A 24,544-nucleotide genomic window follows, 5' to 3' on the forward strand; every position below is an offset into this window, starting at 1 on the left:
GAGCCAGTTGTCAATCACTCCGGTGGCTAAATGTTGTGCATCATCAACCTCATCAACTTCTAGTTTTATTGATTGATTGATTGATTGAAAACTGTATTAACAGATTGCAGAATGGGGTACAATACAGTACGGCTCAATACACACAATTGTTAAGGGGATGCAGACCAGAGACTTTCGTCTTGTTTACATCAGGGTCCCCCATTTTCAATTCATCATAACATTTGACATGATATTTATGACATACAAGATATACAAATATACTGTAGTTTAAGAGACAGTTTCTAAAAGAGAGTATATACATTTGAGGGGGAAGAAACTGTACATTGGAGGGGGTTGGTTTTTTTATTACAGGGGCCAGTTTCGAATTTGCAGCCTACCATAGGTGCTCTTTGAGAGCGGTTTTGAAGGTGGGTAGGGATTCACATTATCACTACACTTGGAAAGGATGAAGCGACGTGAAGCGAGTAAAACTTCTTAAAATATTTATTGACATGGGATTATACCAACCACATTATATCAAAAGGAACAGTGTTCACGAATAACAATGCAGACCTTTTAACTGAAACAAGTCCCTGAAAAAAAAAAAAAAATCAAATCCAGACCTGAGAGTTCATGTGGTATAACTGGAAACACTTAACACCAAGATGTGACAGAATATGAAACTTTAGTATTGAAAACAGAGATGTAGCTAAAGTGATTTTTTTTTGCATTATTATGTTGCACGAGTGTCCTTCCAGTTTCCTCATCATTGGGTTTATTTAGAAATATGTCCTGACATAAAAGACATTGAGTATGATGATCTCGTGTCCCACACCTTCTCCAGACAATCAATATACTTGAGGTGGATTTTTTTTTACTAAATCAAATAATGGTTAATCCAACATGGTATTGCCGTAAGTGTCTATTCTTATGTCTAGACGTTATAAATGTAACACTTGAAGCAGATTGCTTACTAGGCAACCTCACTCGCATAAAGATTCAGTGCACTTCCAACATTTTCATGCATTTGCCAGCAAACAACCAACACAAACCAACCTTAATGCATTTTAATGTCTGCCGTCTGTGCAACGGCTTGTCAGGATGAGCAGAGTGTGTATAAAAAAAAAATAAGGTAAAAGGGCACATATAAAGTTCAAACTTTGTTAGGATGCGTTACTGTGACGCGCCCTTAAAGGTATTTCACACAAAGAAACAGTCCACAGCAGTTTAAGAGAGCAGTAATACCATATAATCAAATCCATAAACAGTTTGACATTAAAATGCAATGATTAAAATGTACAGATGATACCCAATGCTCTGTATAGTGCTCGGCTATGAACAGCTTCTCCTGTACAATTTTGAGTGAGGGAACAAAAAAAAGGTTGAAATTCAAATGAATTGGACAGCGTTATACTTTTCACCGTGAACTGTAAAGTGAAGGTGCATCAAATCGTTCTCACCATGTGCAATTGCCATAACTAAAATAGCCGTAACAAGACGAGGAAAACATTTATGATGGATTCTAACTTATGGATGGATTCATCTAGTGTGTGTGTTTGAAATACATCTAGTTAATTTGCAGTTGCCATATGAATATGTGGGAATAACAGCCTGTAAAATCATTAAATCAAGGCAGACAGATGTGTAGAATGGGGGTTTAGACTTATAAGATCCTCCCCAAGAAGTGTTCATCAATGAGACACTGAAGAGATTAGAACAGAGGAAATAACACACAACTCTCGGTTGAGAAAAACAAAGGAACTGGACTATCACATAATGGATACTGTCAAGAGTGCCTTTTAAATACTATGCAGACTGTTAATATTATGGTCAATATGAAGGAAGCACCTGTAGAACATTTACCCTCAAGTTTTGGCGATTGTTAGAGTAGATGTGATTCAGTACTGGTTAGAGTAGATGTTATTCAGTACTGGTTAGAGTAGGTGACTCAGTACTGGTTAGAGTAGGGGTGATTCAGTACTGGTTAGAGTAGTAATGGTAAGAGTAGGGGTGATTCAGTACTGGTTAGAGTAGTAATGGTAAGAGTAGGGGTGAATCAGTACTGGTTAGAGTAGTAATGGTAAGAGTAGGGGTGATTCAGTACTGGTTAAGAGTAATAATGGTAAGAGTAGGGGTGATTCAGTACTGGTTAGAGTAGTAATGGTAAGAGTCAGTAGGGGTGATTCAGTACTGGTAAGAGTAGAGGTGATTCAGTACTGGTAAGAGTAGAGGTGATTCAGTAATTATAAGAGTAATGGTATTTCAGTAATGGTTAGAGTAGAGGTAACTCAGTACTGGTAAGAGTAGGGGTGATTCAGTAATGATAAGAGTAGGGGTGATTCAGTAATGACAAGGGTAGGGGTGTGAATCTCACGATTCAATTTGATTTAGATTCTTGGGGCCACAATCCTATTAAAAATAAAGCCTCGATTCAATCACGATTACCTAGGCAATTTGATAAGATTAGATTATTGATCGCCGTTAACCTTGGTCTTACAAAGCTTGTACATCAGTCTTTCTGCTTGGCGCATCTTGGAAACCTAAAATTCAGCGAGCTAAAGTGACAAGGAATTTGAAACCACACCACAAGACTGAAAACAGCAACAACAAAAAAATCAGAATTTGTGAATCTTGATTCTCAACCCCCACACCAGGTTCCTTTGTCATTTTTCTGGGCTGATATAGCAGCCGGCAGTGTCAACGCTACTCGCAAAACATCACTGTGTGATCATCTGGGTCGTCCCATCGTTACCTCAGTGTTTCAAGATCTCACAAATGCTCAGGTGGGATCATGTGTTTGGCCTTGGCTTATGAATATCATCTCTGCTCCTCAAAACCACCATCTCCCCTCGTACCTCGTTGATGGGGGCATTGTAGTCTCCACACAGACCTCTCTCCACACTATTGTTAGCACTGAGCCAGAGGGGTCTGGCTGGACAAATTATCATTTCGCTATAGCAGTGGTTCTCAAACTATGGGTCACGGGTAGGTGACATTTGCATTGGCAAGCAAAAAAAATACATTTTTTTTTATGTCCTGGCAACATATTTTGGCTAAATATGCCTGGTTTTATAAACGTGTATTGATAACATAGTGCTGTAATACAATTTTCGAATAAATATGCATGATCAAGTTCAACAACGTGTGCTTTTATTTTGATATTCCTTAATTCCACGTTGAAATTACACGATACATTAAGTGTGGGGTCCCCCAAAAAAAAATCCTAAATAAAATGGGGTCACGGTAAGAAAAAGTTTGAGAACCCCTGCGCTATAGGAAAGGAAATAAACACTCTGGCTTGTTTGTATTTCTTTAAACCAATCACAATAATCGTGGGCGGCGCCAAGCCCAGGATGCAGTGACAGTGCCCTCGCAACACAGTGTCTCAGATAACGGAAGGGGAGAATTCTGACCGAAATAGTCAGCTAATGGCTGCTTATAGCCGCAGTCTCGTCGCCCCCGATCCTGCCTAGGGGCATTGGGAACAGGGGCGAATCCCAACCTGAGCATGACATAAGATCAAAACATCCGCTGTCAACCGTCACCATGGTAGACGCCGCTATCAAGAAAGAAATTAATCGTGGGATAATCACTCGGCATCAGTATGGTTAATAGTGATAAGAATTAGCTTGAATGTCGGGGATGAAACGCACCCTTCACCTCACCATTACAGAGACATCAAAACCCTTCACTGTGTGTTTTCCTTTATTTTGTCCATATTCTGTAGATATGTTTTATGAACCCTAGACATACATCATTGGTATAAAATTTTGTCCATTAGTGTAATTATTTGAGTATTGACATAAAATCTTACAACCATTTAAAACAATGACTGCAACAGATTAATTCTAAAAACAAAAAAGTACAAGCTTTCTTAAATTTACAAAGACTTTTTGAAACTTTTTCCACTTTTCGTAACAAAATGTAAAAATATTTTTGTTCGTTTTAGTCATTTTACAATCTTTGTACAACAGTTGACCAAATAATGCAGATAATTACAAAAAAAATAATTATCGACAAAACTGAAGGGGAAAAAAAACAAAACGGCTATGCTTCAGACTACAGTATTTCAAATAAACAAAAACAAAAAAATAAAGAATATTTGAAAACATGGCTTCGGAGACATGCATTCTCCAAGCGGCCCGTACAGACACAGGGAAAAACATCCCCCTGCCAAAAAGGATCCAGCCGAGGGGAGGCCTGTGTTTTGTTTTGTTTTTTAAAAAGAGGATATTGCTCCTCAAAAAGCATTCAATTCTAATAATAAATAGTATACTATATATATATATAAAAAAAAACATTATAAAAAAGACAATCGCTAGCAAGACTTAAGGAGTAAGAAGTGAAGTTTTCTCTCCGCTTTTCAACACGCCTTCACCTTCTTTTAAAACAGTGGTGGCAAAAAAAATTAAAAAACGCCAGGTCCCATCATCACATTTCATTTGCGTTGATGATACAAAACTGACAGAATCCAAAATACTATTAACATTTTTTTTTCATAAATATTTCATTTTTTTTTCTTTTATTCTATTCTGCAAGCTCTTAAGTATCCCATTACTGCCCGCATCCAAAAAAAAAGTTCCGGAAGGGGGTGGGTGGAGGGGGGGGGGGTTGTGGGGTGTCGAGAACAGCAAAACTCAATCATCAATGTCCAAAAAAGTACATTTCTCTGCTGTCAAACTGAAACCCAAAAAACATTTGAAAAAAAGGGAGCCCAAAATCACCGGGGCGATCGTTCGTGTGACACGGCAGATGTTTAACGACGACGGCAAGTATTAGCGTCCGTAACGCACCCCCCCCCCTCCTCCTCCTCCCCACGCCCCCCCGCCCCATCCCGTGAGCTCATTTGGGTAGAGGCGGCAGAGGGGGGGGCGGTTCTGAAGGAAGAGGCGGAGGCCTGGAGTTGGCTCCTCTGGAGCCGCCGCCACCGAACCGGTAGTCTCCATACTGGGTCCTGTAGTCGAACAGGGGCGGCTGGGACGGCTGCACGCCCTGGGCACTCAGCAGCGAGTTCAGCATCTCAAACGTGTCCTGGAACTCATTCGACGGGCCGCCCCCGCTCGCGGCGTTGTGTCCGTTCGTGTCCGCCTTGTCCCCCTTGGCGAGCGCGTAGCTCCCCTGGTGGAGGGGGAGACCGAGGGCGGGGAGGACGTCGGAGCCCGGGAGCCCGAGGGCGGCGGACGACGACAGGGGAGGGAGCTGGTAAGGGTTCCTGGAGGCCTTGCCCACCTTGACGGGAACCACGGAGGGGTCCTGGGAGTGGGGCCTCTTCCTAGAGGCGGAGGAGGACGAGGAGGAGGACGAGGAGGAGCTCATTCTAGACGCGTCGCCGGCGGCTTTTTTGCCGCCCGCCAAGACGCCGCCGGCACCGGCGGAGTGTTTATGCGACGAGGAGGAGAGGGCGGCACCGCTGGCAGAAGAGTGGTGGTGGTGGTGGTGGTGATGGTGGTGGTGGTTCGACCGCTCCCTGTGCTTCCCTTCCCTGCTCTTGCCCTCCTCTCCCGAACTCCCCCTCTGTTTCTCCGGCACGCGGATCCTAACTTTAATGTCCGGGTCCTGAGCTCTGCCGGCTGCTGCGCTCCCACCTCCTCCTCCTCCTCCTCCCGCAGCCAGCGGGAAGCGCATCTTCAGAGAGTTGCGCTCGTGTCTCTCCTTCTCCAGGGGGATCTTGAGGATGATGGGCGAGGGGTTGGCGGCGTCGGCGGCGGTGGAGGAGGCGGTCTGCTGCTGCTGCTGCTGCTGCTGATGATGGTGGTGCTTCTCCTTCCTCTGCTGCTGCTGACCGATGAGCGCCTGGGCGGCGTTGGCGTAGTCCCTCTTCACGCTGGCCTCCATGTTCTCCAGCTTCCTCTTCTGGGCGGCCAGGACGTCGGCGTTCTTGGCGCGGTACTCGCTCAGCGACACCTTGGCCGGGGCATGCACCTCGTTGTTGAGCTGCGGGGGCACTGCCGGGGGCTGAGGCTGTTGCTGCTGCTGCTGCTGCTGCTCCGAGCCAGCGGCGGCATGACCCTTCCCCGCGGCGGCCGGGTGCCAGTGCTGGGTGCTGCCAGACGCGCCCCTGTCCTTGGCCACCTCGGCCGTGGATGACGAGGACGACGAGGAGGAGGCCGGCGGCCCGGAGAGGCTCATCAGCCCGGCCAGCGTGCTCTCCGACGACGCCATGGAGATCATGCTCATCATGGCGTCCGTCTGGTCGCCGTCCTCCTGGACTTTGGACTTCCCCCCCTTGGCGGACTGGCCCGCGGCCTGGACGGGCGGGAGACACAAGATCACGGCCGTGAGAGCAAAGAAAGCGTCGGTTTTTTCCCCGCTAACGAGAAGCACATCGCTGAATCGAATGTGCGCGCCGTGTTAGATATGGAGGATAATGTGTGCGTTTTCTATTCTTACCTTCCAGTTGCGGATCCGTTTTAACCGACTGGGTGTTTTCTCCAGAATCTGCAGGAATTCATGTGTGAGTTCTGTGGGGAAGACACCAGTTAAAAAGAAAGAGATACTGGTTATTTACATGAGCTCCGATCTAAAATGGTAAATAAATGGTAAATTTATACATCTCTTTTATCCAAAGCGCTTTCAAATAAAAATAAACATTTGACCCGTTCACTCCCACATTCACACACCGACGGCAGATGCGACCATGCAAGGTGCCAACCTGCTCATCGGGAGGAGTTAGGGGTTAAGTGTCTTGCTCAAGGACACTTCCGACACACTGGGAGGAGCGGAAATCGAACCGGGAACCTCCGGATTACCAAAACGACTGCTCTACCTCCTGAGCCACCGTTGCCCCTCTGTGTGCTAAAGCCTAAATGCACCTTTCCCCACACTCCCACACCTACGGGCCACCCTAGCGGCGGCTAGCTGCCTAGTGGTGTGCGTTTGCATCCCTCATCAAAGCCACCTTGCCGAGAACTTCTTGCATGTTCCATACAAGCTCTCGACAGACGCCCCAAGCAAAAAACTACTTGAATACATATCATCTACCGACAGCCGGGATGCCCCTCCCCCTTTTAAGGCCTTAAATTGAGAACTATGAAGACTTTTTATACCCCTGTAGATACCCTGCGTTAAGCCAGAACGAGTTAAAAGTCTGTGAGAACCCACCCTTCTTTTTTCTATACTTGTTATTAACCATTATATATATTGCCATATTTTCAGAAAATTTGCCTAAAAGTACATACCTAAGTTAATGAAAGATTGCGCCACTTTTTTGCATCTATGGACCTCAGGGAATGTATTCCCAGTGTCAGAAATATTGTGTCTGTTACTATGAGTGAGTAAATTGTAATGAACCAAAGGAGAATATGAGTTATTAGATTTTTTCTCTCTCCATCTTTGACTGTGAATAACACCATACTAACATTGACCAAAAGTGAATGAGCTCATTCAGCACCAGTTATTAATCATTGACTGCCAAAAGTGAGTATATTAGTTTTTTGGCGCCCATGCGTTGAACGCCAAAAACGAGTATATTCGTTTTACGTTTTTTATTTTATTTTTTATACTAGACAGTCCCCCGGACCTTCTGTATGGATTTTGTAACACTGATGACGATACGAATCCCGATAGGTGGCAGTCTCGCCTACCTTTTGAGTAAATCTTTTAGCTAGGATGGCGGCACTTGATCAAGCAGCAGCTTTTTGTCTGACAATGTCTGACCTCCTGTCTGACAATGTCGCTCGGTCCATCGAAAAATATGGAAATATCCAGTAATCCGACATGTGAACCAATGTCCAGTAGCTCTTGTCTTGTGTACAAAGGGTCAGCACGAATATACTGGGCAAATAGACTGAACATGGAGAGTTCCTGGCGAGACAAAAAGCCGCTGCTTGATCCCGCCAGGGCACACCGGGTCTGTTTACATCGCCTCCCCGGACAAGGAGGCCTCGAAGCGGCGGAGGGATCGAAAGCAGAAGCGGGGCCGCAGAGCTGGTGCGACTGAGGCTAACTCTGGCTCCTCATAGCGCCGCTCTTCCCAGCCTCCTTCTTGCAAATTCGCTGGCACACAAAATGGACGAGGTACGTTTATAGATTACAAATACATGGGGGGGGGGGGGGGGGGGGGTCTTGTCCAACGCCAAATCTCACCGCCGGGCCAAGTCAGGCGCATGATTCACAAAAGACGCGATATCTCTCTCCCTAGAAAATTAGCAGGGATTTGGGGGAAATGGCCACTCTTTAGCCTGGGATTGCGCAGGAACGGATGTATGTAGAAAACAAACGGTTTGTTCCCTGTTGGGAGTATAAATATAAGCATTTCAAATGAGCCATAGCATGTCTCCATAGCTATAATATAGATTATACGAGAGGTCTACAAACATCGTTAAAACGGTCTGAAACGCTGGCGCCAGGGATTAGAGATGGGAAACCAGCGTGGCAGTCAATGAGTTAAGAATGCATCCTAACTTGCAAGGCCCGTCACACGCCAGGCGATATGAAAGCGTACCGTCCAGCAGCTCCAGGGTGACAGTCGGGTCCACGTACTCCCACCAGTGCTTGCTGTCTGTGGAGACGGGGATCTCCCAGTTGGACCACTTGCAGGCCAGGTGGATGCACACGCAGGCCACGATGGGCGGACTGTACTGCAGGCTGAACGTGGTCAGGTGCAGACTACACCGCAGGGGTCGGTCCCAGGCGGCCACGGTAACACATGGAAGAATGAGGGAGATGGGGGGGGGGGTGGAAGGGAGAGAGGGAGAAGATGGACACGTATTCAGTTTCAGAGGACTAGCGGCAGACACGGGAGCTTATCGTAATGTCTGAATACATTTTCTTCCATCCTATCAAATAATCTGTTTTTTCTCCCACCCCCCCCACAGAAGTGTGAACATACCTGTTGGTGGCCATGAAGTATGACGTTTGAGCCAGATCCTTACTTGCTGGAACAACAATAGATAAAAAAAAGACCTCGGGTGAACATCTGCACGGTGGAAACAGCTAAACAACGTTGAAAATGTTTTATTTTCATATAAATGGCTGAATGGTGAGGAAGGCGTCTCTTTCTTTGATGCTTACCTCGGACCAGCTGAGTGCACTTGACGACATGAGTATGCGGGTGGTCGATGGTGATTTCGAATGCTGCAATGGAATGGGACAGGGAGACAGAAGGAAGGCTCCATGAGGACAACGTGGACAAATGCGAAACACACCCTAGAATGATGCAATTGCCGAGATTACCACGGCAACTAATGTTTCACATCTCGGTAGTTTAACGTGAAACAAATGTCCCTGGGGAAAAAAAACCTGCAAATCAACATCTCATGTAACTTAACAAAAAGGTCCTGTCAGTAAAAAAAAATCACCCTTCTGGCAAGTTCAAAACAGTCGCATACTAGGGCGGTCAGGTGTCGTAGCGGAGATTGCGCTAGTCACCAACGCAGGAGATGCTGGGTTCGAGCCCAGCTCTCGGCATTGCCACCAGCTTGGCTGGCCGTTCACACTAATACAATTGGCAGTATTAGGGGGTGGGGAAGCTGGCGGGTGGGAATCTGGCGTTGTGGACAGTGACGCCTACAGGTCAGGTCTCGGCGCTTGCCAAGCGGGGCAGGACTTGGTGGAGATAGCGTGCCCTCCCACGCGTTTCACTTCACCAATGAGAGTCCTCGCTGCCAAGTGAAAAGACGTCACTGGCTGTCGACGCACGTCTCGGAGAAAGCGTGCGATCGACTCGGGACGCCCTTGTACCGACTCGTAGGAGAACATGCATACAGCAGCCAGGTAGGGGAGGGGGGGAATTGGCACAACGACTAATTGGGACGGGGAGAAAATCAGAAAAAAAATTAAAAACAGTCGAATACTAAACACAAATGCATCCAGTAGATGAAACCTAGCGTTAGCTTATGTCAATTGACCGCCGGTCCTCTTTTCTTGATCCTCCAATCACGACTGTTGCCTTCCCTCAAAGCGACCATTGTGATTGGAGGATCGGGAAGAGCGGTTGGGTTTGAGATCGGTCCATCGATGAGTTGATATAAAGTTCGCTATAGGAAAAAGAGAAGCGGGCGGAAGAGGGGGCTCGGCTCATCCACGCTGTAGTCGTTCTGTCAGACGTAAGTAGAAGAACACAGCTTATGGGCGGAAAAGGTGGTCGTTAGGGTTTGAACTTGCGAGAGGGAGACTTTTTTTTTTACTGATGGACCCGTTACACCACAACTAAATGTCGTTAAAATGACATGGAACGCACTGCTCTTAGCTCTTCAGATTAAACACCCTGGACAAAGAAATCAAAAGTTTGTCGTTAAAACATATTTAAGCCATTCGTTGAGTCCGTGGGGGTCGTCGCCAGGAGGCGAATCTTAAAAGTAAAAATTTTGTAATTATTCTTAAATGGTTGAAGTTAATTAATCACTGCTATACCAACGCTGGAGTACTAAGTGAGAGGGGGATCAAGAAATGTTATGAAATATCACACCCGGGACAAAAATAAATCCTTTCCTCAAATGAATGGCTTAAATATAAAAATGAAAAAGAGAAGGAAGCGTGAAAAGAAAAGAGCAGCATAGTTGACAATATGGAAAACGACATAAACACGATGGAACACTATAATACTGCTCGTATGAGAGCATATGGATGCGAGACTCTCCCACACTGCCGACTGGCCGGCGCAAAGAGTTCTCTGTAGACAAGAGCAAAACAGGTTAATACTGCATTTTGTGAGACACATTTCCAGTTGTGGATCAAAAGAGCAGAGATTCTACCATCCCAACTTACCCAGGGTCTGGAGTATTATGCTCTCAAGAATGACCAGGTCTTGGGCTTGTTGCAGGTAAGCCTGGGTGAGAGGACAGGCACGTTACTCACTGCGAGGCATTATCTCTCTCTCTCTCGTTCACTCTTTCGCTCTCTCTCCCCCCTCATGTCTCTCTGCCTCTTGCTTTCAAGCAGCCGTAACTTTTCTTTACATGAGGTGCAGAGCTTAAAGGTGGAGTCAGTGATTCAGGAGAGAGAACGCCGGTATTGGTGAGTGCGGACGTTAGCGGGTGCCGGGTTTTTGCTGTCCCTCTCACCCCCCCCCCGCTCGGGCTCCCCTCTCCCCCCCCCGTCCAGTGCGTGAGGACAGACGCCCCCCTGTTGCCGATTGGCTGGAATTAGTGCCACTCTGTTCGTTTTCCCGCTTACAGAGGCGGGACTGTGAACAATCACAGGATCTTCTCTCAGTGAACACACACACAGAACGGACAGCTAGCGGACCGTGGGGAGATATGTATATATATATATATGTATAAATGTATTGGATTAGAATCGCTGACTGCACCTTTAAAATCATCCAAATATCTCCCTCTAGCTCAATATAATACACTCCATCAAACAAGCACTCCCAACAAACAAACACACCCAACTGACACATTATAGTAAAGCCAAGAGTGACACACGAAAACCCAAAGAGCATGTAGTAGAGCTTTACATGGAGAGCTACAGATGGAGGAGTGAGGTGGACAGTGCTGTTTAAAGTCATCCATTCTGAGAGAGGAAAAAGTGGGGTGGTAAGTTTTGAGGTAAAAATTTGACAATGGTATATTAGATGTGCCAGTGACACCAATAAAAAAAAATATCCCTACGACAGAAAGACGTAGGCTATAGGTTACGGTTACCTCTGGATATCAAACAAAATATCCACCGGCGATTTTACACGTAAACAAGAGAACGTAACGTCCAAGCGTGGTCGTGTAAAGACCAAATAAGGAGTGGCTGTGTGTGTGTTGAGAGACCGTGTTATGAATGAACACTCATCCTTCACACTCCACCACGAAAACAATCCCACGCAAGATTGGCTTGAAAACCCCGGGAGGTGGAGTTCACACCCCCCCCGATACTTACATCACTGCGCACGTCAGGCGACGGCTCCTGGGGATTGAGGCATGCATGGGTCACCTTGATCACGTGTTCCAGCTTCCGGGGCTGCTCCTCCACCTTTGCGGCGAGGAAGAGTGTGGCGGGTGCTATGACCTGGGGGGGGGGGGGGGGGGGGGGAAGGGGAAGGGGACATTTTAAGGTACTTTTATCCAAAGCGCTTTACAATTTTGTTCCTCACATTCACACACAGACAGCGGAGACGACCACGCAAGGTGCCGATCTGCTCATCGGGAGCAATTAGGGGTTAAGAGTCTTGCTCAAGGACACTTCCAACACACTGCCCGGGAGGAGCGGGAATCGAACCAGGAACCTTTACGATTACCAGACGAGACCTCCTGAGCCACTGTCGCCCCGACAATCTAACACAATCTAAAATCCCACTACTTTAGAATGACACACTATGTAGCCTAGCCATAGTATGCATTAGAGCTGGCCCATTAACTCATTGGCTGCAAAAAATGAGATATCTCGTTTTTCAAAGCCAACCGTTCCCCGCCAACAACGTTTATATACGTGTTTGGCCAACAACCATTGAACGCCACGTATATATACGTTATTTGGTCCGTTTTTAATATTCTATTCAATGTCACGGTCCTGTATGTTGCCGTTAAAAGGCATACTGGGACCCCAAGGGTGCAGTACCGGCCATATCCTGCCAGGTGGCAGTATCGAGAGTGCAGTAAACCCTGTGTTACACTCAAATGTCTCCGGGCACGGGCGGCTACGTGGTGCTGTGGGCAAGGCGCTCACCACGAATACTGGAGACTGGGCTCGAACAGGTTCGCCTCCCTGTTCGAGCCCAGCGCTCCACATTGCTTTCAGTTTAGCTGGTCGTCCACACTAATACACATTGGCAGTAGGGCTGGGCGATATGGCCTAAATATGATATCACGATATTTTCTGACCTTTCGGCGATACACGATACGCATCGCGATGTTTTTCTTTTTTTCCCCAAAATTCATTATGAGGCTTACCAAGACAGTATTTGAGTTTGCATGCTAACATTAAAAACAAAATAAAATACCCATGCATTTAGCATTTTTATATTATATATTAGATTTAGATTATTAGATTATATATTGCATATATTTAGCAATGAGATATTATATGATTTAGATATGAAATATGATGAATTGAAAATGGGGGACCCTGATGTAAACAAGACGAAAGTCTCTCTGGTCTGCATCCTCCAGTCCGCTGTTGACTGTTGTTGTATTGAGCTGTACTGTATTGTACCCATGCTGCAATCTGTTAATAACGTTCTCATTCATTCAGTCGGCAAACAGAATCATTTTGATTGACAGTCGCGTCTGCCAATTATGTCACATCGCTTGCACCCGCCCTGCTGTTCTTAGCACCAATCGGCAAGCGCGTATTCATTTTTTACTTCCGCCATTGGAGAGCTCAATGACAATAACAATGGCAGCGGTAGCTCGCTGCGGCCGACGTTTAGCTTTTAGCTCCGCAGAAGGACTAAACGACTGGAGGCATAATGATTTTACTGCAACGGATGTTATAATAAAAGCCTTTCCATACATCTGTCTGATTGAAAACTTTATTAACAGACAGCAGAATGGGCACAACTGAGTCAGCACGGGCTGAGATATGAACGACTAATGCTTGCTATATCTAGGTCGACCTCGGTCGTTGCTATGTAAATACGCTGGTGTTATTGAAAGTGTAACTATATAATATAACGTTAATGCCACAAAACGAATGCCTTTGTTATAGGGCTGGGCGATATGACGATATTATATAAATATCGGGTACAGTTCATTAACGATACACTTTTTAAACGTATCGTGGATATCGTGATGTTTTGCCCTCGCGTTAGAGGCCGCCGCGGCTGAGATGAGACTTACAAGCGCAGTGCTAAATGCTTTCCTCTCCCTCTCGCAGAAAAAAAAAGTCAGTCACACACACACTTGCCCAAATTACGTCATCTACATGCACATACACGCACGCAAGCGCACACACCTAGCCAGAGACAGAGAGGCGGTGGCTCGGTGCTAGGGATGCCCCCTGAAACCCAGGAGTAAGCTCCGACGTTAACGGTACTGCTATCGGTAAATTAGTCTATGAGCGGATTAGCTACGGAGCTAACAGAGTGTACCATCCATCTGCGACGCAACAGTGGCAGCAACAGTGGACACGGAGTAATGTTAACGTTATGTCGAGTTCATACTACACTACACGTATGAACTTGACATAACGTTAACATTACTCCGTTTCCATGAAGTGTTTAATTAGCAGCAATCTGTTGTTGAAAATGTAACGTAAACCGGAAATGGAATGCGAGGACAGGAAGCCGTCATGAAGTCGGCTTCTGGCCCTTGTAGTCATATATATTGTAGTCTTTTAGTCTTATTAACTAAAAGATTTTAACAAAATAAAAAGCAGCAGCACTATTGGATAACTGAGTCATGTTTGCTATGTATTTCTTTCTTTAGGGGAGTAGGACATTTGTTTCACAGTTTTAGCATGATGTTTTATAGATGGCTAGGTTAAACACAGGTTTTTGTTTTTAAGAGGGGGGATTTGATTTGATTGAAGTTTATTTCAAGTATGCAACACAACAAACAAACATCAAGTACAGATATAGCCTTAAGCCGTTCAAATCTAATCTAATATATAATCTAAAAAACGAAAGGCTAAAATGCTAAATATATAATCTAAGAATCCAATAATCTAAATCTATAATATAATATAAAAATGCTAAATGCATGAGTCTTTTGTCTTTAATGTTTGCTTGCAAACTCAAATACTGTCTTGGTAAGCCACATAATGAATTGTTTGGGGAAAAAAGGAAAAACATTGATGTACAGTGTATCGTCGAAAGGTCAGAAAATATCGTGATATCATATTTAGTCCATATCGCCCAGCCCTACTTTGTTATCATAAGTAGTAACTTTTGATGCAGTAGTGTGTGTGTGGGGCGGCGCTGTTCAAAAGTGTCAACGTGTGGACCAGATTGACGCGACACAAGCCTCTTGGTCAAAACATCACGATATCCACGATACGTTTAAAAAGTGTATCGTTAATGAACTGTACCCGATATTTATATAATATCGTCATATCGCCCAGCCCTAATTGGCAGTATTAGGGGGAGGGAAACTGATGGGTGGGGATCGGGCGTTGTGGACAGCGACTCCTACAGGTCGGTTGGTGCGCCTGCGCAGTAGAATCAGGAAGTGACGGGGGCGGGGCCCCTCCAAAGCCCAGACCCCTGATGCTGAAAGATCGCGCCGCGCAGGTGAAAAGATGCGACGGCTGCTACCTCGAGTATCGGAGGGGACTCATGCTATGTATGAGTCCACATTGCAGCCGGCTTGTGGGAGGCATGAAACAGCGTTCAAAGACAGGGGAGGGTTGAATTGGATGATACGAAAATTGGGATGGGAGAAAATATAGAAAATGGGAGAAAAAAGTGGATCAAAAAAAAATTTCTCCGGGCGCTATATATTTAGACAGAGCCGAGTGAATCACTTCATCCGACCACTTCGAAACGCATCTGGCACACTCGATCCATAAATTGTGCCAAATTATGTCCGGGACCAGATGGACACCAATACTGGAAATCGCGAGCAGACAATTGGAATATTCTTTTTGGAATACCCCTGACCAGAGGTAAGGACTATCCGACATTAATTTCAGCTTGATCCAACAATGTTTTCATATCAATCCAGCTGATCGGCTTCTGTAGTGTTCATCACGAATGTCGTTACTGGCCATCAAAGCATAAAAAAATCGACCCCCCCCCCCCCCCCTTCATGTATTCATGATGAAACATAATACCCATTACATTTGATTTGGAAATAGTAGCGTGTCCAGGCAAGAAACGCCAACGTTTATAGTTTATAGCAGCGTTATGAATTATCCCGGATCACTCCTAAACTATACTTATATTGACCACGGGATAACACGTGAACGTATGCATGAAGAAATTTATTCTTTTTTGCATGTTCGACGGAAGAAAGACAGTGTCAAATGACTATAGTATTGTCTCCATAGCTATAATATAGAATATAGATAGAGCTCTACAAACAAGGTGATGCACTTCTATCTTTAAAGCGTGGCATAGCTACAACAGGACCCGGCTAATCCCTGGCTCTGAATGAGTTAACTGCCAAAAACGAGTTATCTCAAGCGGACCTTGGTGTGTGTTCCTGGTATCTCTGAGTAAATTAGAATTTAAATGACGATCGAATCCCGATAGGTGGTAGTATAGCCTACCTTTTGAACTGGGCTAGTTTAGTGTGGGGGGCTCTTGTCTCGACAACACACGTCATATCTCGTGTTCCAGAAAACGAGACTGGATTATTTTTTAAACGGGACGATTTTAGCATGGGATAGCGCACAAACCCATTTTTTCCCCTGTTTGAGTATAAATAGTGCCTGTCAAATGAGCCATACTATTGTCTCCGTAGCTATAATATACAGAATATATACGACGGGTCTGCAGCAAACATCGTGAAAATGGTCAAAAAAGCTGGCTCCAAGGAATAAAAGATGGAAAAACAGCATGGCAGACAGTCAAAGAGTTAAATCAAGTTTCAAATCATGATTTTGGCTTCCTGCGATCACGAAAACAAGACAACCGCGATAAATCAATTACTGTGCCGCGTTGGCTCTCATTTTGTCTCGTGTTGTAAACGCAAACGTTTCAGAGCCACGGTGCGTCTCTCCAATTATTATTATTATTATTATTTTTTACGTCTTTGGTAACTTGTAGAAGACAACAGAAAAGCAACATTTGGATGTTCTCAAATCAATCAATGAGTAATTGTGTTTAATTATCGTGATTTCGATACCAGGCAGAAGTAATAGTGATTATGATTTTTGCCATAATTGAGCCGCTCACAGTATGCATCCATGAATGAACACAAGTCCATGTAGATTTATAAGTAAAGAGGACGCATCAGATGTGTGTGAGAAACAATACAGATAAACAATAATAATAACAGATTATAGAGAAACAATACTTACATTTCGGTGGAACCTTGTGAATGACTGCACCATGTAGAACCGGTGCATGTACACGATGGCAGTATTTATCGTTAGCTGGGATCTGATACAAGTGGTTAAAGATGACAACATTCTCAAACAATGGGGATCATAAAACAACAAAGTGTGCGTAAATAATAACAACATCAAAAAACCATTGTGTGGCATGTTTTGGGAGACATAACTAGTGGTGTAACCCTGGGGAACACAAACACACAACTCGGCAGAGCAGCACATAACACTGCCCTCAAATGGCACTCGTCCGGAAGTCGCGAGGACAACGGTGCCAGCCAGGAGACCGTTGCTAGGCGATGCGTGTCGAAGCCACCGAGGCAAAGGTTTGAGCAAAACGACATGCAATGTCATAACGCCAGAGGACACAGACGAGACGGTATAACATTTTATGAGATATAATATCATAAGTCTGTCTGAAGAGAAGCGGGTTCACTTTGTCACGGCATCTTGATGATAACAGGGACTAACGGGAGTTACGGGACCCGAGCTCTTTGAACGGGGGGGGGGGGGGCATGCGCATATCTGAGAATCTGTCAAACATACATATCATTGTCGTTCTTTCACATCTGGTCACAGTCAATTTAGAGGTGGGGTGAATGCATGCAGAGTCCAGGAAAGACCAACAGACGCAGGTTGGCTCTGGGTGGTGCAAGTAGAGGCGTCCGCTTGACTTGAAGTCAAGATATTTAAACTCAAGCGAGAAATTCACACAACGCAGTTAAGCGAAAGCCAATCAGTGGTGCCGGTTGGAAATTTCTCGCAAAGATGGACACATTTATTATTGTGGTATGCCGATTCCCCAAAATATATGACTCCACTTCCGTTATGTATACAGATGGAAATAAGTAGGAGGGGGCCTGGCTGAAAGTCAGCAATGTTATTAGTGTTCCCTGCAAACATACAGCCATCAGTGCGTCTCTGTAACCGGCTAACGTTTGTTTTATTGCCATTTGATTACAATCACCTGTTGTTTACCACCAAAAGATTTGCGATTATTTGATCAAATAAATCTTGGTCAAACGACGGGTGATGGTAATCAAACAGCAAGTAAACATCTTTTAAACGACAACTGTAGCCAATGAGCTGAGGCTCTGTGCCATATTGTATGGCATAAAAATGTCACAATAATACTATGGATAAGTCTCATTGTTTAGCAAACAAAGTTGTTCAGTTCCATCTTTAACTCCCAGTTTAACCACCTGTACATTGTATATTACTATTGCACTTTACTGTTACATTTACACTCTGGTTGGATGCCAAACTTATTTTTGTCATACTGTATTTGTGCTGTATGGTGACTGACAAATTACAATACATTTAAAACTAATCTTTAGTGTTGTTACGGTCTTCACCGTTCAAAAACCGCCATCATGCTCCGTCTCCTCGTGATTAATAAATACCGTCTCTGATATCATTAAATCAGAAAGATTAATTTCACACCAAATTCCACGGCAACACGAAATTCCATGGGCTCCGCCATTTGTAAAAACGTCACCACCACGTCACAATCATGGAGGTATTGAACTCAGAAAAATAACAATTTAAGGCATCGTTAGTGTACCACAACAACAATGGCTCATGCCACCCTCTCGTGTTACAGGAGACCGTCTGAAGGCATCATTGCCAGAGCGGCAGGTAACTGAGCTGGTGACCCCGGCAGCGGTGGTCAACATCCGAAAGTGAAACCATGCTAGTAGCAGCAGCAGCAGCTGGACCCTGCTCCTACAGCTGGACCCTACTCCTACAGACTGCACCCTACTCCTACAGGCTGCACCCTACTCCTACAGGCTGCAGCTGGTCCCTACTCCTACAGGCTGCAGCTGGACCCTACTCCTACAGGCTGCAGCTGGACCCTACTCCTACAGGCTGCAGCTGGACCCTACTCCTACAGGCTGCAGTCTTGCTCACCTAGAGATTACACTCCGGCGCCGCAGCTGGACCCTACTCCTACAGGCTGCCGTCTTGCTCACCTAGAGGTTACATCCGGGGACCGGCGCTGCAGCTGGACCCTACTCCTACAGGCTGCCGTCTTGCTCACCTAGAGGTGAACGCGACGGCAGACAGGGCTAACAAACAAGGCCTTATTTACAAAGACAATGCGTGAGAAAAACACACAACAAGCGACTGTAAACCGAAATGTACTAGTTTATGGAGACATTATAACGTCGTTTGTTCTCTACAGAAAACTAAAAAGCTAACTAACTAACGCAACAAGGCCCGCCTAGTAGTAGAAACCCGAGGCCTCCGCTGCCTCCTAGTCTCTGTCGTAGTTTTACCAGAAACTGGCCCCCGGGTCGCTGCGAGCGGCTAACCAGCTATAGGTTATAGGGCGAAATAATAACACCGACAAGACAAATATTTGAACAGGTATGAAATATAAAATAAAAATGTCAACAAACGACATCCAAAACAACACAACAGTAGTTAGCCGTCAGCTAACATTCCACCAAACCGGCTTCGTTTGTGAGCAGAATGTTGAGCGAGCTAACTGGCTAGCTCAGCTAGCTAACCGAGACAGAGAAAGATACACATTGAGTCGCTGTCCCATGTCCTGCAGCAGGTTAGCGGCCTGTTGTCTGTAGGACAGCTCCTTGTCGGGGTCGAGCCCGGCACGGCGAGACGGGCTGTCCTCGATCTGTTGCCGGGTGAAGTACCATTTGTTATTATTGTTACTTACAGAAGGAGAAGGGAACGAAGCCGCCATTACTGAGAAGGACGATATTTTAAAAATGTTTGTGCGTCACAGGAAGCGACGTCGACGGTGAAGAAGTCGGGGGAAAATACTGTCTGTGTCGCAGCTGTCCCGCGAGTGGCCGCCAGGTGTCGTCGGCTGCTCGGCGGAAGGAAGGTCTGATAACTGCGACGAGCAGCAGTTGACTGGAAAGTTTCACCAGTTTGGCTACAAATCATCGACTTGAAAAATGGGAAATGTTGGTCCTAATAAGTAGTGACAGAACATCCTAGAACATTTGTGATGATGTCACAGTATGATGTCACCAATAGAACATTCTAGAACATTTGTGATGTCACAGTATGATGTCATAATAGAACATTCTAGACCATTTGTGATGTCACAGTATGATGATGTCATAATCAAACTATTCTAGAACATTCTAGAACATATTAATTACATTTTTTTTATATAAATACATTATAAACCGAATCTGGTCATTACAATGACTTTGGTTTGATACAAACAATACACATTTCAGACTGAGCCATTTTTTCCACAAAGCAATACAAATAATAAGAAAAAAGGCTCGGATGTTTCTCTGCCCCCCCCCCCCCTCATATTTTTATATTCAGAGTTTTAATCATATATTGTTTACACTGTTTATTTATGGTTGTATATTCAACTATATTTGATAAACTATAATTCAAATTATATTTATTGTAACGTATGATATAACCGGCATACAGATCTTCATCTGCACCTTTAATTGTTTACAGTTGACTTTCTCATATTTTTATATTCAGATCTAATTTTATTGCCTATATTTATGTCTTTCTACTATTACCCAGCCCATCCCTGTAACCCCCCATTCAAAAACCTAGTAAACCAGGAGTAGAAAGTTATAAAGAACATTTACTCAAGTATTGTAAAAGATGTGAGGTATTTGTACTCTGTATTTCCATTTGAAGGGTCTTACCTTTAACTTGCACCATTCCAAATCAAATATACTTTCTACTATTCTGATACACCTGTAAACAACGAGTGTCGTATGAAACTATACAGTAGAACGCAGTCACAGATTACAACGTATGACGTATATCATGCCAGTTAGGGTACCTTGTGTACACTGCACCTTGTGCATACTGTTTACTTTTACTCTTAGTATATTTTCAGATTATGATTGTAGCAGTACTGTCTATCTGTATGTCATATGTTATGATGAATTGAAAATTGGGGACCCTGATGTAAACAAGACAAAAGTCTTTCTCTGGTCTGCATCCCCTTAACAATTGTATGTATTGAGCTGTACTGTACCCATTCTGCAATCTGTTAATAAAGTTTTCAATCAATCAATTCTTTATTGCCTATATTTATTGTAACATAATAATATAACCGATAGGGCATACAGACCCTCATCTGCACCTTTGTTTACGCTGTCTATTTTTCTCATATCTTTATAATCAGATATAATTGTATTGCCTATATTGATGTCTTTCTACTATTACCCTGCCCATACCTGTACCCCCCCCCTGTTATGATGCCCACATTTCCCCAAGGGATCAATAAAGATACTGAGGGTAGTAGGGTTAGTAGCTTCTGAGGACTTTTCAGACACAGCCCCTATTGACTTAACAGCTCAGGAGACTGCGAGTTTGGTTTGATGGTGGCGCTGGCGGAAAGGGCACTGGGTCACCAGAACCAATAGGCTTCTTCCTCTAGTATAGGGGTCGTGAATGTTCACAGCTCATTTTAGTGTCTGTATGACTTTTAACGGGTCGGTAAATGTTGGCCTCATGATGTCTCTGACGTCTGAAGGCAAGTTTATGGGGTCACTAAAACCAATAGGCATCTGCTGTTCAGGGTCACTTTTCAAGAGATCTTGTTCACAGACAAACAAACGGGTTAAAACATGACCTCCTTGGTGGCGGTCATGAGCAGGTTCAGACAGGAAGCTACATACTCAACCAAAACCTGCACTACAACGCATGATGTACATCATGCCAGTTAGGGTACCTTGTGTATACTGCACCTTGTGTATACGGTCTACTTTTACTCTTACTCATATATCAGTATATATTCAGATTAAAAAAAATTATTGCCCATATTTATGCCAATATACACAGACCCTCATCTGCACCTTTGTTTACACCATTTATTTTTCTCATATTTTTATATTCAGTTAACTATCGTTTACACCGCTTACTTTTCTCATATTTTTTATGTTCAGATCTCATTTTATTTCCTATATTTGTCTTTCTATCATTACCCTGCCCATACCTGTACCTCCCCTCCCCCATGCTGCTATGACACCCGAATTTTCCCCAAGGCGATCAATAAAGGAATATCTTCTCTTAATAACAGTCACTAACAGCACAGGGTGGGAATCACCAGAGTCCCCACCATACAATATTGTAATATATTACCTCCTTTTCCAACTGCAAATTATGTCTCCCAACAGAAAACTTTATATATATAAATTATACACAGCCGTTTGATCTAATAATCATTAATATATAAATTATACATACCCATTTGATCTAATAATCATTCATATATAAATTATATACACATACATGTTTTATCTAATAATCATTACTCCAATCATTTTTATTGCAGCAAAATTAGATTTTTATTTAAAAATATCACTGTCAACAAGGGTGGCTACGTGGCGTAGTGGGCAAGGCGCTCGCCACGAAATGCTGGAGACGCTGGGCTCGTCGGTTTGAGCCCAGCGCTCCACATTTGCTTTCAGTTTAGCTGGTCGTCCGTACTAATACACATTGGCCGTATTAGGGGGTGGGAAACTGATGGGTGGGGATCGGGCGTTGTGGACAGCGACTCCTACAGGTCGGTTGGTGCGCCTGCGCAGTAGAATCAGGAAGTGTCGGGGGCAGCGTGAGCCTCCCACGCGTTACTCCTCGCCACTGAGAGATCGAGCTGCGCAGGTGAAAAGATGCGACTGCTGTTACCTCAAGTACCGGAGGGGACTTGTGCTATGTATGACTTAGTCCACATTGCAGCCGGCTTGTGGGAGGCAAGAAACAGCGTTCGTGACAGGGGAGGGTTGAATTGGATGATACGAAAATTGGGATGGGAGAAAAATATAGAAAATGGGAGAAAAAGTGGATAAAAAATAAATATATATCACTGTCAACCCGACCCTAATACAGTGCTCTAATTAAACTGGGAGGACCAATCAGTGTTGCTCTCATAAAGTAGACATACAATTATTCAATTTCTGTGGCTGCTCCGTCTTGCTTCCATCGCTCAGTCTGCCTCCATGTTTCCTCAGCCTCCACCATCAACGTCTTCACAGTCACCTGGATCGGCTTCTGTGGGAGGGATGAGCTTGGATCTGCTATGTGGGAGAGGATGGGCTTGGATCTGCTTCTATATGTGGGAGAGGATGATCTTGGATCCGCTTCCATCTGTGGGGAGGGATGAGCTTGGATCTGCTTCCATCTGTGGGAGAGGATGGGCTTGGATCTGCTATGTGGGAGAGGATGGGCTTGGATCTGCTTCTATATGTGGGAGAGGATGATCTTGGATCCGCTTCCATCTGTGGGGAGGGATGAGCTTGGATCTGCTTCCATCTGTGGGAGGGATGAGCTTGGATCTGCTTCCATCTGTGGGAGGGATGAGCTTGGATCTGCTTCCATCTGTGGGAGAGGATGGGCTTGGATCTGCTTCTAGGAGAGGATGAGCTTAGATCTGCTTCTATCTGTGGGAGGGATGAGCTTGGACTCCATGGTTGACATGGTCCAGTGCACAGGGAGGCTGGACTACAGACAAGCAGATCCCTTCATTAACCAAATACATTTTTTATTCCCATGTCTATTCAATATAATATTTGACCCAGGATGGCGCCACGGACGGTCGCCTCAGTGTTTTGTATGTTTTTTGTTGGTAAATGTAGTGTTTGGCCAAAATATCAGGAGCTCTTTCACCAGAGATGAGCTCCTGAACATTAGGACACAATTGTACAGCCCTGGCCTATTTTATAATTATATTCTAGTGGGCTTCTATTTTTATTTATTTATTCTACCTTCTTTTTTATCCGTCCGTTGACGTTGCACCAAACGACCAAATCAAATTCCTTGTACGTGTTAAACTACTTGACAATAAAGACCTTTCTGATTCTAAACTGATTATGCAGGCCTTAAGCAACGCAGCTGGAACTACCTTACCAGAGTACTTGAGAGGATAAAGTCTGAAGTATTAAGTGTATTTCAAGCAGAATCAATTTCAGAGCAGTAGTAGTTAATTATGTAAAAATATTTGATAAGGAATTTGGCCTCGCTAAGCGGATTCTATCCTGGAATCCGATTCAAAGAAAAGTTTTCTAAACCCAACCCTAATTAGCAATACATGCGTTTTGATATTGAGTAACATGATCAAATAAAGTCCATCAACCTATTGGTAGTTCTAATCGTTAAGTCAGATTCTCATAGTTACTCAGATACAGTGAGAAACTGAGGAAATGATGCCCTCGATCCTCCTCCATGAGCAGAAATAACTGATATCACCATAGAAATCCTTGACCCCAAAACCCCCTAGGAAGTGGTTCTACAGCAATTGACCATTGGGATGTAAAAACGGATGGACCTTTGACCTTTAGACACGACAAAATAATGTCAACACTGGAATCCCTGACATTGGAAACCCATAGTAAGGGACACTACAAGATAGTTCAGCTTTCAATAACATAGTCCCCACCAGACTGGCTGACATGTTGATCGATCAATCTGGGTCTGAACTCCACCCTGAGCGCCTGGATCCTGGCTGACAGGACCCAGCCGGTCAGGGTGGGTGGACATAACTCCAACTCAATCACCCTGAGCATCGGGTCCCCCCAGGGCTGTGTTCTGAGCCCCCTGCTGTATTCACTATACACACATGACAGTGTGGCCAGGTTCAGCTCCAACTCCATAGTAAAGTTTGTGGATGACACAGTGGTGGTGGGTCTGATCTCAAACTACGAGAAGGCCTACCGGGAGGAGGCTGATGTCCTGGCACGCTGGT

The 24,544-nt window shown here is 44.7% G+C and overlaps 1 protein-coding gene across 2 annotated transcripts; it reads right to left on the bottom strand.

Annotated features, from left to right (window-relative positions):
- Positions 1-465: 465 nt before the first annotated feature.
- Positions 466-19,552, bottom strand: ccnt1 (cyclin T1; the record flags this gene model as incomplete). Of its 2 annotated transcripts, none has more annotated exons than XM_084333827.1 (9): positions 466-6,225; positions 6,370-6,440; positions 8,423-8,586; positions 8,810-8,861; positions 8,992-9,054; positions 10,687-10,747; positions 11,794-11,922; positions 16,816-16,897; positions 19,377-19,552. In XM_084333827.1, the coding sequence occupies 9 exons, from the start codon at positions 19,550-19,552 to the stop codon at positions 4,822-4,824; spliced, it is 2,202 nt and encodes a 733-aa protein (XP_084189953.1). In that variant the 3' UTR covers positions 466-4,821. The 2 variants fall into 2 exon arrangements, with proteins under 2 accessions (XP_084189953.1, XP_084189952.1); XM_084333826.1 differs by having other exon boundaries at positions 8,810-8,864.
- Positions 19,553-24,544: the final 4,992 nt, after the last annotated feature.

This window comes from Notolepis coatsorum (assembly GCF_963971535.1).
Source record: "Notolepis coatsorum genome assembly, chromosome: 17".
In the NCBI taxonomy this organism is placed as follows: Eukaryota; Metazoa; Chordata; class Actinopteri; order Aulopiformes; family Paralepididae; genus Notolepis; species Notolepis coatsorum.